Source organism: Muntiacus reevesi, chromosome 1 (assembly GCF_963930625.1).
Source record: "Muntiacus reevesi chromosome 1, mMunRee1.1, whole genome shotgun sequence".
Lineage (NCBI taxonomy): Eukaryota > Metazoa > Chordata > Mammalia > Artiodactyla > Cervidae > Muntiacus > Muntiacus reevesi.
In genome coordinates this window covers 186,558,023-186,571,442 of record NC_089249.1, presented here as the reverse complement: position 1 = coordinate 186,571,442, position 13,420 = coordinate 186,558,023, and the positions used below count along the sequence as shown (strand labels likewise).

At 41.0% G+C, this 13,420-nt stretch overlaps 1 protein-coding gene and 1 long non-coding RNA gene across 3 annotated transcripts in view; one reads left to right on the top strand and one right to left on the bottom strand.

Moving 5' to 3' along the window:
• Nucleotides 1-100: 100 nt before the first annotated feature.
• LOC136155622 (uncharacterized) lies at nt 101-4,645 on the top strand. Its single transcript, XR_010660849.1, has 3 exons — nt 101-265; nt 3,378-3,537; nt 4,527-4,645. It is a non-coding gene; the product is annotated as an uncharacterized lncRNA (long non-coding RNA).
• AKAP8L (A-kinase anchoring protein 8 like) overlaps nt 276-13,420 on the bottom strand; it is a 31,744-nt gene continuing 18,599 nt past the window's right edge. For both annotated transcript variants that reach the window (XM_065917556.1, XM_065917557.1), the window contains 2 exons: nt 736-831; nt 276-646 (listed from right to left, as the gene is read on the bottom strand). In XM_065917556.1, coding sequence (XP_065773628.1) covers nt 335-646; nt 736-831 — 408 coding nt within the window. In that variant the 3' untranslated portion in view covers nt 276-334. The remainder of the gene's footprint in view (nt 647-735; nt 832-13,420) is intronic.

The following is a 13,420-nucleotide window of genomic DNA, read 5'->3' as shown; positions in this document are numbered from 1 at the left end:
TACCATTGGCCGTAGTTCACGGCTGCCCTCCTTTATCACCCCGGCTGGCCTTCCGGTTGTTCCGGGTCGGTGTTCGTAGCTTGCTAGTTTTGCTCCTGGCCGCTGTGTCTCACCGCTCGCAGGCGTATCCCTTCTTCTCGTCGCCAATGCGCAGGCGCAACCCAACCGCCCCAGGTCCCTCCCGCAGACGCACACAGCCCAGCGGTGAGGCCTGGATACCCGCCCCGGCGGACCATGCAGCACACAGGCAAAAGACGACGACGAGGTGGGATGGGAAGAACTTTTATTAGACTCAGCTTCCAGCCTCGGCCACGCGGGCCCCGCCCACCCCGAGTCATGGAGCGCCCCCTCCTCCCTCCTCGTCGTCGTCAGCCTCCACGTCGAGGCCCGGGATGCCTCGGATCTGGCGCTCCAGCGCCCCGCCCAGTAGGGGCACGGCCTCCTCGTCCTCCTCCGGGGGCGGGGGCGGGGGTGGGGACGCGGTCCCGGGTACTGGCTCTGGAGGTACTGGGGGCTGCGCCGGCGCGCCCTCTGCACCCACCGCGATTCCGGCCGCTTCGCCCAGCGCCCCCTCATCAAGGGCACCTCCCTCGGCCTCCTCTTGTTCCTTCTCCTCCTCTGGGCTGTCAGTGAAAGGGTTCTCACCCTGCGGAGAGGGGCGCGACATGAAGAACGGGAGAACCCGCGGGGTCGCGGCTGGGGACTGGGCCGGTGTGCCAGGGTCGTGCACCTCACCTTCAGATAGCGCTCCAGCTTCTTACTGATTAGCTTGTTGTTTAGGATGCTGCGAGCCACCATGAGCGAGGACTTCTTAGACTGCTCCATCATGAGCTGCGGGCAAGGCAGGCAGGGCTGCAGAGGCTGACCCAAGCATTCCAAAGGAGCCCCCCACCCTCACACCGCCGGGTCGGGTAGAGCCCACACTCACCCGCACACCTCTCCACCTCCACCTCGGGACCCAGCACTGCCAATGACTACAACCAGACTGCGTTAGGTCTGTAAGTGGACCCTCGAGTACAAGCGTGGGTTCACTCTACAAGCATGGAGCCAGGACCCGATTTGATCTTTCCTCAAATGGCCCATCTTTTCACGCCATACTTAATTGTAACTGACTAAACTCTTATGTCTTCACAGCTGTACTGCAGCGATCTGACTTGCTTATATAAAAATTTATAAGCAGTGAACAAACCTACTAAAATAAAATCCAAATGTGCAGCTCCTAACGAGGGCAACTGCCCTAAAACACACACAACTCTACAGGATAAACAGGGAGGATATAAAAGCAGGAAAAGAATGTCAAACAGTATGTTTAAGTGATATGAAAGTGTTAGTTCCTCAGTCGTGTCCGACTCTTTGCGACCCCATGGATTGTAGCCCTATCAGGCTCCTCTGTCTATGGGATTCTCCAGGTAAGAATACTGGAATGGGTTGCCATTCCCTCCCTTCTCCAGGGGATCTTCCCCACCCAGGGACTGAAACCAGGTCTCCCACATTGCAGGCAGATTCTTTATGATCTGAGCCACCAGGGAAGCCCTTAAGTGATATACATCCTTTGAATCCATAGGATTCCCAAGATAAAGAATTACACCCTTAAAATGTAAAGGTTGAAAAGAGACAGCTACGCTCTTGGTGAAAGGCTCAAGTGTTTATTTTCTGAAAAATCATTTTGATAGAACTCATTGGAAAAGATCCTGATGCTGTGAAAGATTGAGGGCGACAGAGGATGAGATGGTTGGATGGCATCACCGACTCAATGGACATGAGTCTGCGCAACTCCAGGGAAGTCAAGGACAGGGAAGCCTAACATGCTGCAGTCCATGAGGTCGCAAAGAGTTGGACATGACTCAGCAACTCAACAGTAATCAAAAGTAAAACTTTTTCTTAGCAATTCCTCCCTGGAGTCTAGCCTAAGTTTAAAATTGAGAACATGCAAGCACACTGGTTGCAGAGGTGAAAAATTGGAAAGCACCTTAGTGTTCTTCAGTGGAAAAGTGGTTACATAAGCCAGACATTCAGAAGAACACCATGCAGTCTTAAAACAGGGCTTCTCTCTCCCCTGGCCTAAGATGTGTGACAGGACAGAGTGCAGAGCATGCCAGTGTCTGGGAGGATTTACACCAAAATGCTACATGATTTTCTCCATGGTGAGTGAAGGCAACTCTCACTTCCATCATTAACGCAAGTAATGGTAACCCAAGTATAAAGCCATAAACAGAAAAAAAAAAAAAAGTAAAGCTATTTTTGGAGGGGTGGGGAAGCTAACCTTCAGGACTTCTACTCAACCCTAGCCAACTCTTTACATCGCATTTCAGAAAATCACTTCATTTGTCTGTTTCTATTCCCTTTCCCCACCTTCATCTTTTTTTTCTTTTTACTTGGGGGAAGCAGTCCTCATGTATGCTCAAAATGAAACAAGTTAAAGATGCACAAAAGAAAACTGTCTACATACTGGTTTCCCCTAATGGGGAATAAAAGGGATAACTGGTTCTAATCACAGGTGTAGTTGCGGGTACTTTAAACTCTGGAGCACTTACAAGGCTGTAGTAGAAATGGATATCCCGTGGATATTATATGTTAAATCACAGGTTATCTGTGGAATACGCACTCTCAATGTGCACACCATTGACTACAGCTACAGAAGTGTTCCTTTAGCTGTGACTCAATTTTCTCTAAGGGCAGAAACGTGTCACATTCCATTATTTGTAAAGTCACCAGCTGTTTGCTTTCTTACTTTTGCTACACTCATATTCTTTGTATTCAGGTAACTCAAGAACAAATATACGAAGATGCAATAAAAGTGAATTGCTTGATATATATTACTTCATGTATATCAAGCACAGCAATAAAACAAAAATCTCATATGTTTAAATTTTAGGGGTTTTTTTTGTGTTTTTTAAAAAATATACTTGACTAACATGCATGTGCTGTTAAAAAAATAGTTAACATGGAAATAACTTGAGATGATGGCTTTGTTTAATATCTTATGATATTTTTATGAATAATCCAAGTATAATGTGGAATAAAAATTTTATGAATGGAAAAAAAAAGATGCACAATTAGGATACTACTACATCTTACTCACTGACACACTATCTTTCTTCCTCTAGGTGCACAGACAGACACACCAGATTGTCTCCCAAGTGAGCAAACTTAGTGTTTTCAGATTTTTGCTATGATAACCAAATTAAGGATAGACTTAAATACTTCCATGCTAGTGCTTTTAATCCTACTGAACAGGTTCCCTAAAGTGACAGTGCCTGAGTACTCTGCAAAAACACTGTAGGCTGTGCTTCTTCCACCTGTACTAAGACAATGTACTTGTCCCCGCCTCTCCATCAGCATTAGATGTTTACCACTGTTGAATGTTTTTCCTGTAGGGTGAGAGAAAAGAATGTATGCTGCCTCCCGTGGCACTGCCCTGCCCACCAGCGAATCCGATATGCACACTGGGCTGTCTGTCCGGATTTCTATGAAGTCATCTCTTCCACAGTCTCTTGGTTTCCTAGCTTGTTCAGGAAGGCTTCCTTTAATGTCAAGGTGAACAGTTTTCGAAATGTTGTTCTTTTTTCCCCACATTTAAGATCTTGAGAATTTAATATACGGTATGAGGTAGGAGTCCAACTTTCCTTTCCAGAAATGTGTAAGATAAATCATTATTTCCCCCCATCAAATTGACATGGAGGTCTACAGACGTTCCTCATCTGCAAATCTGAAATCCAAAAGGTTTTTCTCCTAAAATTCATTTGGTGCAAATTATGAGCTGACATATTTTTATACCATCTTTATTATCCTACCTAAACAAGTCACTTAAAGAATTATCAATGGTTTAACTGCAAGGTGCTTTCCCAGATTCTGCTGGGGATGTTGGCAATCCTATCATGTAGCTGTTCTGGAATCCAAAAATTATTTTAAAAAACATCCCGGTTTCTGATAAGGGATCTGCAACTGACTATAATACTGAGTTCCAAAAACAAAGCATAGAGGGATATTTCATTAGACTCTATTCTAGCTCCACTCTTTATTTTTTTTTCCACTCTTTTTTAAAATCACTATGCCAATATCATTTGTTTTCAATTACAGTGACTCTCCATGAGTTATATATCTGTTACACCAAGTCCCTATACTCACTGACTGTTGTATAATTTTCCTGGCTATTAGACTTAACTCTGTCAATAGTAATATGGGAGGAACTGGTTTTTGTTTTATTTTGCTATTAAATCTCTCATCTAAGAACTTGGTACTTCCTTCCATTCACTGAGGTCTTGCTTGTTTCATATCCTTGAATTTAAGATCCCATACCTTTCTTCTTTTCATTGCTAGTTATTTCACACATTTTGTGGTTACTGTGAATAGATGTTTCCGCATTTATGTTTCTAATTGGTTATTACTATTAGAATGGATAAAAACTACTACTACTTTGAAAGTGAAAGTCGCTCAGTTGTGACTCTTTGCAACTCCATGGACTATACAATCCATGGAATTCTCCAGGCCAGAATACTAAAGTGGGTAATCTATCTCTTTTCCAGCAGATCTTCCCAACCCCGGAATTGAACCCAGGTTTCCCGCAATGCAGGCAGATTCTTTACCAGCTGAGCCACAAGGGAAGCCCAAGAATACTGGAGTGGGTAACCTATCCCTTCTCCAGCGGAGATTCCCGACCCCCGGAATCAAACGCAGGTCTCCTGCAATGCAGGTGGATTTTTTACCAGGTGAGCTATCAGGGAAGCCTACTCTTGGTATGTCCTAACCCTCCATGCCAGCAAATTTGAAAAACTCAGCAGTGGCCACAGAACTGGAAAAGGTCAGTTTTCATTCCAATCCCAAAGAAAGGCAATCCCAAAGAATGCTCAATTGCATTCATCTCACACGCTAGTAAAGCTCAAAATTCTCTAAGCCAGGCTTCAGCAATACATGAACTGTGAACTTCCAGATGTTCAAGTTGGTTTTAGAAAAGGCAGAGGAACCAGAGATCAAATTGCCAACATTCGCTCGATCATCGAAAAAGCAAGAGAGTTCCAGAAAAACGTATATTTCTGCTTTATTGACTATGCCAAAGCCTTTGACGGTGTGGATCACAATAAACTGTGGAAAATTCTGAAAGAGATGGGAATACCAGACCACCTGACCTGCCTCTTGAGAAACCTGTATGCAGGTCAGGAAGCACCAGTTAGAACTGGACATGGAACAACAGACTGGTTCCAAATAGGAAAAGGAGTATGTCAAGGCTGTATATTGTCACCCTGCTTATTTAACTTATATGCAGAGTACATCATGAGAAACGCTGGGCTGGAGGAAGCACAAGCTGGAATCAAGATTGCTGGGAGAAATATCAATAACCTCAGATATGCAGATGACACCACCCTTATGGCAAAAAGTGAAGAGGAACTAAAGAGACTCTTGATGAAAGTGAAAGAGGAGAGTGAAAAATTTGGCTTAAAGCTCAACATTCAGAAAACTAAGATCATGGCATCTGGTCCCATCATTTCATGGGAAATAGATGGGTAAACAGTGTTAGACTTTATTTTTAGGGGCTCCAAAATCACTGCAGATGGTGACTGCAGCCATGAAATTAAAAGACACTTATTCCTTGGAAGGAAAGTTATGACCAACCTAGATAGCATATTAAAAAGCAGAGACATTACTTTGCCAACAAAAGTCCATCTAGTCAAAGCTATGGTTTTTCCAGTGGTCATGTATGGATGTGAGAGTTGGACTGTGAAGAAAGCTGAGAGCCGAAGAATTGATGCTTTTGAACTGTGGTGTTGGAGAAGACTCTTGAGAGTCCCTTGGACAGCAAGGAGATCCAACCAGTCTATCCTAGAGGAGATCAGTCCTGGGTGTTCATTGGAAGGACTGATATTGAAGCTGAAACTCCAGTACTTTGGCCACCTCATGAGAAGAGTTGACTCATTGGAAAAGACCCCGATGCTGGGAGGAATTGGGGGCAGGAGGAGAAGGGGACGACAGAGGATGAGATGGCTGGATGGCATCACCGACTCGATGGACATGTGTTTGGGTAAACTCCTGGAGTTTGTGATGGACAGGGAGGCCTGGTGTGCTGCGATTCATGGGATGGCAAAGAGTCAGACATGGCTGAGCGACCAAACTGAACTGAACCCTCCATGGGGTTGCAAAAAGTCAGACACTACTGAGCGATTTTCACACTTATCTTTTCAACCCCTTAGTAAATTCTATTAATTCTAAGAACATTTTTTTTTAAGCTGGAATCATCAGCTTTTCTAGGAATATAGTCACACTATTTGCATATAAAGAGTTTTCATTTCCAGGACTTTATACTGATAATGTTGCTAATTTCTTATTGAATCATCCTTATATTCCAGAAACAAATTTTACTTACAGTGTGTTACATAATTGAATCACCACTAGATTGATAATTAGGAATATTTTGGGAATCCCTGGTGGCTCAGTGGTAAAGAATATACCTGCAATGCAGGAGATGTGGGTTCGATCCCTGGGTCAGGAAGATCCCCTGGAGAAGGAAATGACAACCCACTCCAATATTCTGGCCCGGAGAATCCCATGGACAGAAAAGCTAGTGTGCTACAGTTCGTGGGGTCAGGAAAGTATTGTATATGACTAAGCAACTAAACCACCAATCACCACATCAATGGATAAAGTTTCATTTGCTTCACATCCTTGACAACACAATTTTATTTAGCACTTTTATTCTTCAATAAACTAATCTATAGTTTCATCTCATTATTATCCTTACCAGATTTTTGGAATTAAGGTTATAAAGACTTCCTAAAGGAATTCCCTAGTGGTCCAGTGGTTAATTCACCTGCCAAGGCAGGAGACATAGGTTTGATCCCTGGTCTGGGAACTAAAATCCCAAATGCCACAGGGAAAGTAAGAGCATGTGCCCTAGAGCCTGTGATTCACAAGAGAAGCCTGTACAATAAGAAGCCCACACACCGCAACTAAGAGGACAGGCTCTGCTCTTCCCAACTATAGAAAGCCCGTGACCAGCAATGAAGAGGCCCTGTACCTCAACAAAGACCCAGTGCAGCCAATATATAATAATTAAAAACAACAATAATAACAAAAAAAAGGCCTCCCTCTCTACTCCGTTATCACCATTGAGGGGTGTATATTCCCAGAAGCAGGATTGTAAACATTTCTCACCGTGCCCCCTAACTGCCTGCTGCTAAGTTCTGGGCAAATTCAGCTGAGAGGTTGGGGCTCCCTCCTATCAAGCCCCACTCATGGAATGAAGTTTAACACCATGCATTGCTCTAACCCTGGCTTGTTCATAAGGCAGAGGTCCCATGCCTAGAGAGGCAAACCAAACCAAGTTGACCAGAGGCTACAGCTGCCTCCACACTGCTTCTCTCCTTTTTTTTTTTTTTTTAATATATTTATTTGGCTACACTAGGTCTTATTTGTAGCATGCAGGATCTTTAGTTGAGGCATGTGGCATCTAATTCCCCACGAGAGTTTGAACCTGAGCTCCCTGCACTGGGAACGCTGAGTCTTTGCACCACCAGGGAAGTTCCAAACCCTTCTCTTCTAAAGCAGCAGAGTCAGACAGTCTTGTCGCCACTCCCAGCTCTGAAGCCTCGACTCAGGAGTTTTGAGGGAAAGGCAGACCTTTAAACAATGAGCTCTCAAATCTCTTCCCAAAGGAACTCCTTTTTTAAGAATGTGGGGAGTTCAAAACTAAGGGCTCTCTCAAAACAACGGAGGGTGTGGAGAAAAGCAATTAAAGGAAAGTAGATATACTTCCCAGGTGGCATAGTGGTAAAGAATCCACCTGCAGATGCAGGAGACAGGGTTCTCATCCCTGGGTGGGGGAGATCCCCTGGAGGAGGAAATGGCAATCGCTCCAGTATTTTTGCCTGGAAAATTCCGTGTACAGAGAAGCCTGGTGGGCTACAGTCCATAGGGTCACAAAGAATTGGACATGACTGCAAATGGATTGCTGCCATATGACCCAGCAATACCACTTCTGGGCATACACACTGAGGAATCCAGATCTGAAAGAGACACGTGCACCCCAATGTTCATTGCAGCACTGTTTATAATAGCCAGGACATGGAAGCAACCTAGATGCCCATCAGCAGATGAATGGATAAGGAAGCTGTGGTACATATACACCATGGAATATTACTCAGCTGTTAAAAAGAATTCATTTGAATCAGTTCTAATGAGGTGGATGAAACTGGAGCCCATTATACAGAGTGAAGTGAGCCAGAAAGATAAAGAACATTACAGTATACTAACACATATATATGGAATTTAGAAAGATGGTAACAATGGCCCTATATGCAGGGCAGAAGAAGAGACGCAGAAGTACAGAACAGACTTTTGAACTCTGTGGGAGAAGGGGAGGGTGGGATGTTTCGAAAGAACAGCATGTATATTATCTGTGGTGAAACAGACCACCAGCCCAGGTGGGAGGCATGAGTCAAGTGCTCGGGCCTGTTGGGCTGGGAAGATCCAGAGGAATCGGGTGGAGAGGGAGGTGGGATAGGAGACCGGGATGGGGAATTTGTGTAACTCTATGGCTGATTCACATCAATGTATGACAAAACCCACTGAAAAATAAATTTTTTAAAAAAGGGCAAAAAATAAATAAATAAATAAATAAATAAATAAAGAATTGGACATGACTGCAAATGGATTTGATGAGCAATACAAACTCAATCACTGCTGTCTCCAAAGAGAACCAGTAAAACAGGTAGGAGGAGCCTCCCTAGGGTTCAGGATAAATCTCAAACAATGGAAATCCAATTTAATTGGATTAAAGCAATTTAATTGTATTAGGTCAATTCAGTTGGATTAGAACAATTCAATGCCTTTAGGCACTGTTGAAAACAACAGAGCTATCAGCCAACAACTTATGGAGATGAACTTATAGAGTGCAGTCCAGGAAAAAGAATGGAGAAAAGAACGGAAAAAGAAAAAAAAAATGGAGTCCTATCAAAACTACCACCAAAACCACCACCAAAGCTGCCACCACCATAGGTCACGTGGCTGTGGGCCTGGCCTGTGGCTTCCTCTTCTGAGGTGCAGTAACAGGCTCTGCGCTGTGGGAATTAAAGGATTTCACTAAAAAATTTTGACTGTTCACTCAAACACACACAATAACAAGACCCACAGCAAGGGAGGTCTAGTACAAAAAGCTGCCACAATATATTATCTAAACTGACTAGTTTCCAACAAAAAATTATGAGATGTGCAAAGGAAACTGACATTCAGGAAAAAAGGCAGGCAAACAACAGAAACTGCCTGTGCCCAGTGGCCAGATGTCAAACTTAAAAGACTTCTAAGCAGCCATCATAAATCCATTTAAAGAACTAAAAGGAAACATGCTTGAAGTACAAGATGACACTGTCTCATCAAATAGGGAACATCAATAAAGGGACAGAAATCAAATATATAAATTCTAGAGCTGAAAAATACAATGAACTGAAATGAAAAATTCAATGGAGGAGTTTAACAGTAGATCTGAAATTGCAGAATAAGCAAAACTCTGTAGGTTGGCAGAGATCACACAATCTGGAGAACAGAAGAAAGAATGAAGAAAAATGAATAGTCTCAAACAACCCTTGACAGCATTAGGTGACCCATCACACCCATAATGAAATTACCAGAAAAAGACAAAAGGAGCAGAAAAAAAGTCTGAATAATGGCTATAGACTGCGTAAATCTCAGGAAACCACACATCCAAGAAGCTGCTGCTGCTAAGTCACTTCAGTTGTGTCCAACCCTGTGCAACGCCACAGACGGCAGCCTACCAGGCTCCCCCGTCCCTGGGCTTCTCCAGGCAAGAACATTGGAGTGGGTTGCCATTTCCTTCTCCAATGTGTGAAAGTGAAAAGTCAAAGTCAAGTCACTCAGTCGTGTCCGACTCGTAGGGACCCCATGGACTGCAGCCTAGCAGGCTCCTTCGTCCATGGGATTTTCCAGGCAAGAGTACTGGAGTGGGGTGCCATTGCCTTCTCCAATCCAAGAAGCTGACAAACTCCAAATAAAAAAGATCCACAAAAAGACACATTATAATAAAAATGCTGAGAGCAAAAGACAACGGAAAAATCTTGACAGCGGCAAAAGAAAAATTAATCATTACTTAAAATGGAACCCCAGTAATGTTAAAAGCTGACGTCTCACCAGAAATGAGGCCAGAAGGCAGTGGGATAACATACTTAAAATGCTCAAAGAAACTGTCAACCAAAAATCCTGTGCCCAGGAAAGCTATCTTTCAAAAGTGAAACTGAAATAATAACAGTCCACAACAAACAGCAAGTGAGTTTGCTGCTGGCAGACCTTTAAAGAAATACCTAAGGAGGTCCTTCAAGTTGAAAAGAAGTGATCCCAGATTGTGCAAATCCATAAGAAAGAACAATAAAGGTAATCATACAATTATAAAGAAACACTATAAATGCAGTATCTTTTCCTGTCCTCTCAACTAATTTAAAAGGAGTTGTATAAAACAATACATTTTTAAATATTAAAAATATATATAGCTCTTAAACCTATATAAATAATTGTATTACTTAACCTGTAGTAACACATAGAAATGTAATATATTTGCCAGTAAGAGCACAAAGAAAGTCAGGAGAGTAAAACTATTGGGCTAATAAGGAAATGACCACAGATGGTAACTTTAATCCACAGGAAGAATTCAAAGAGAACCAGAAATGAGCAATAAGAAGTCTAGTTTAACAAAAGCTAGAAAGCTCTCCTTTCTTCTGTTGGTGTCCTTAAAAGACAAATTATATAAAATAATAATTACATTGTATTACATTATTGGGTTTGTAACACATATAAATGTACTACTTTGTATAACAAAAACCTATGCAGAGAGAGGTTCACAGGAGTAACTTAATCTCACTGAAATGATTGTATCTAAAGGAAATTTTTGAAGTTAATATATATAAAGTAAGGCCTAGAGAAACCACTAATAATATCCCCGAATTTCTGCAGTGCAAAAAAGCCATTAAAAAAGATTAAATATTATAACAAAGAAATGCTGAATACAAAGAAAGCAGTAAGGCAGTAAAGCAGCAATAATAAATGATGTAAATCTAATATCAGTAATAATATTAGGGACTTCCCTGGTGGTCCAGTGGCTAAGACTCCACACTCCCAATGCAAGAGGTCCGGGTTCACTCCCTGGTCAAGGAACCAGTTTGCACATGCTGCAGCTAAAATCCCGCATGCTGCAACTAAGCAGTCAAATAAACAAATATTTGAAAAAAATAGTAACATTAAATGTAAATGGATTAAACAATCCAGTCAAAAGGCAAAGATGGTCAACCTGAATAGAAAAACAAGATAAAATTATATGCTATCCATAGGAGACAAACTTCAGATCCAATAGATTCAAAGATACAAATAAATAGAAAGGAAAAGAATGAGAAAATATATACAAACATCAACTGTAAGAAAATGAACTGACTATACGAATACCAGACAAACAGACTGTAAAAAATGTTACTAAGATTAAAAAGGGACATTTTATAATGATAAAAGGGTCTCTCTATATCGGGGGATATTTAAGTATAGATGCACCTGACAACAATTCAACAATAGCTGATTTTAATATCCCACTGTCAATAATGCAAACAACAACTTGGCAGAAGATCAATAAGGAAATAAAAGGCTTGAACACTATAAAACCAAACAGGCATAATAGATATCTAAAGAACACTTTGCAACAGTAACAGAATATCCACTCTTCTAAAATGTACAAAGTGTAGCAGAGACTGTATACTACTAGGTCATAAACCAAGCTTCATTTAATAGAATGTATACTGTCTGACTACACTGAAGAAAATTAGAAATCAGTAACAGAGAGAAATTCTGGAAACTCAGAAATATATTAAAATTAAATGACACATTGCTGAATGACCAATGGGTCTAAGAAAAAGAAGGCAGAGGGAAATTAGAAAATAATTTGAGATGAGTGAAAGTGAGGATGAGACATACCAAAACTTATGGGATGCAGTGAGAGCAGTACTCAGCGGAAAACTTAGTTATAAATGGCTACATTAGAATAGAGAAGAACCTGAAGCAAGCAGAAGACTGGAATAGAAATTAATCAAGTAGAGAACAGAAAAAAAAAAAAAGAGCAAAAAAGAAAAAGAAATCAACAAAACCCTAAGTTTGTTCTTTAAATGTCAACAAAATTAAACCTCAGCAAGACTGATCAAGAAAAAAAGATTCAAAGCAATCAGAAATGAAAGAAGGGGACTACTGACAATACAGAAATAAAGAGGATTATAATAGAACACTAGGAATAAATGCATGCTGATAAATTGAGTATTAGATTAAATGCACAGATTTCCAGAAAGGCATTACTAAAACTGACTCAGAAAGAAACAGAGGGAATTCCCTGACAGTCTAGTAGTTAGGACTTGGCACCTTCACTACTGGGACCCAGATTCAATTTCAGGACAGGGAACTAAGATCGTAAGTGCAAAGAGATAAAGTGAAAAAAAAAAAAAAGAAAGAAAATCTAAATAGACCAGTAACAAGTAAAGAAATTGAATTAGTAATAAAAAAAAAAAAAAAAAGCTACTCACAAAGAACAGCCCAGATCCAGATGGCTTCAGAGCAAATTCTACTAATTTAATACCAATTCGTCACAAACTTCCGAACAACAGGAAGGAAAACTTCTCAACTCATTTTTTGAGGCCAGTATTACCTTGATACCAAACCCAAAATTATCACAAAAAAAATACAGACCAATATCTCATGAGTACAGATACAAAAATTCTCAAAAAATATTAGCCAAGCCAATTCAACAACATATAAAAAGAATTATACCCCATGACCAAGTAGGATTTTTCCCAATAACGCCAAGGGTGGCTTAACACCCTCAAGTCAATGAAATATACTGCATCAATAAATAAAAAACAAAAACTACACAATCATCTCAATAAATTCAGAAAAAGATCTGATAAAACCCAATACCCTTCCAGAATAAAAACACTCAACAAGATATGAATAGAAGGGAATTCAACAACCAGATAAAGAGCACCTATGGAAAATCCACAGCCAAACAGCATGCTTAATGGTCAAAGACTGATGCTTCCTCCCCAAGAGATAAGATAAGGAACAAGAAGATACTTCTCTTCAAGATTGTGTTGGCCTCCAACTAATAAAAAAAAAAAAAAAAGAAAAGGAAAAAAAAAAAGATTGTGTTGGATGTTCTAGCCAGGGCAATTAAACAAGAAAAAAAATTAAACAGCATCCATATTGGCGAGGAAGTAGTTAAACTATTTATCTCTATCTGCAGACAACTGATATACAGAAAATGCTAAAAAATCCATGATTAAAATCAATAAACAACTTCAGTGAGGTTACAGGATACAGTTATCAACAAACAAAAATCAATTCTATTTTGAAACAGGTACAAAGAACAACTCAGAAATGGAATTAAAGAACACAA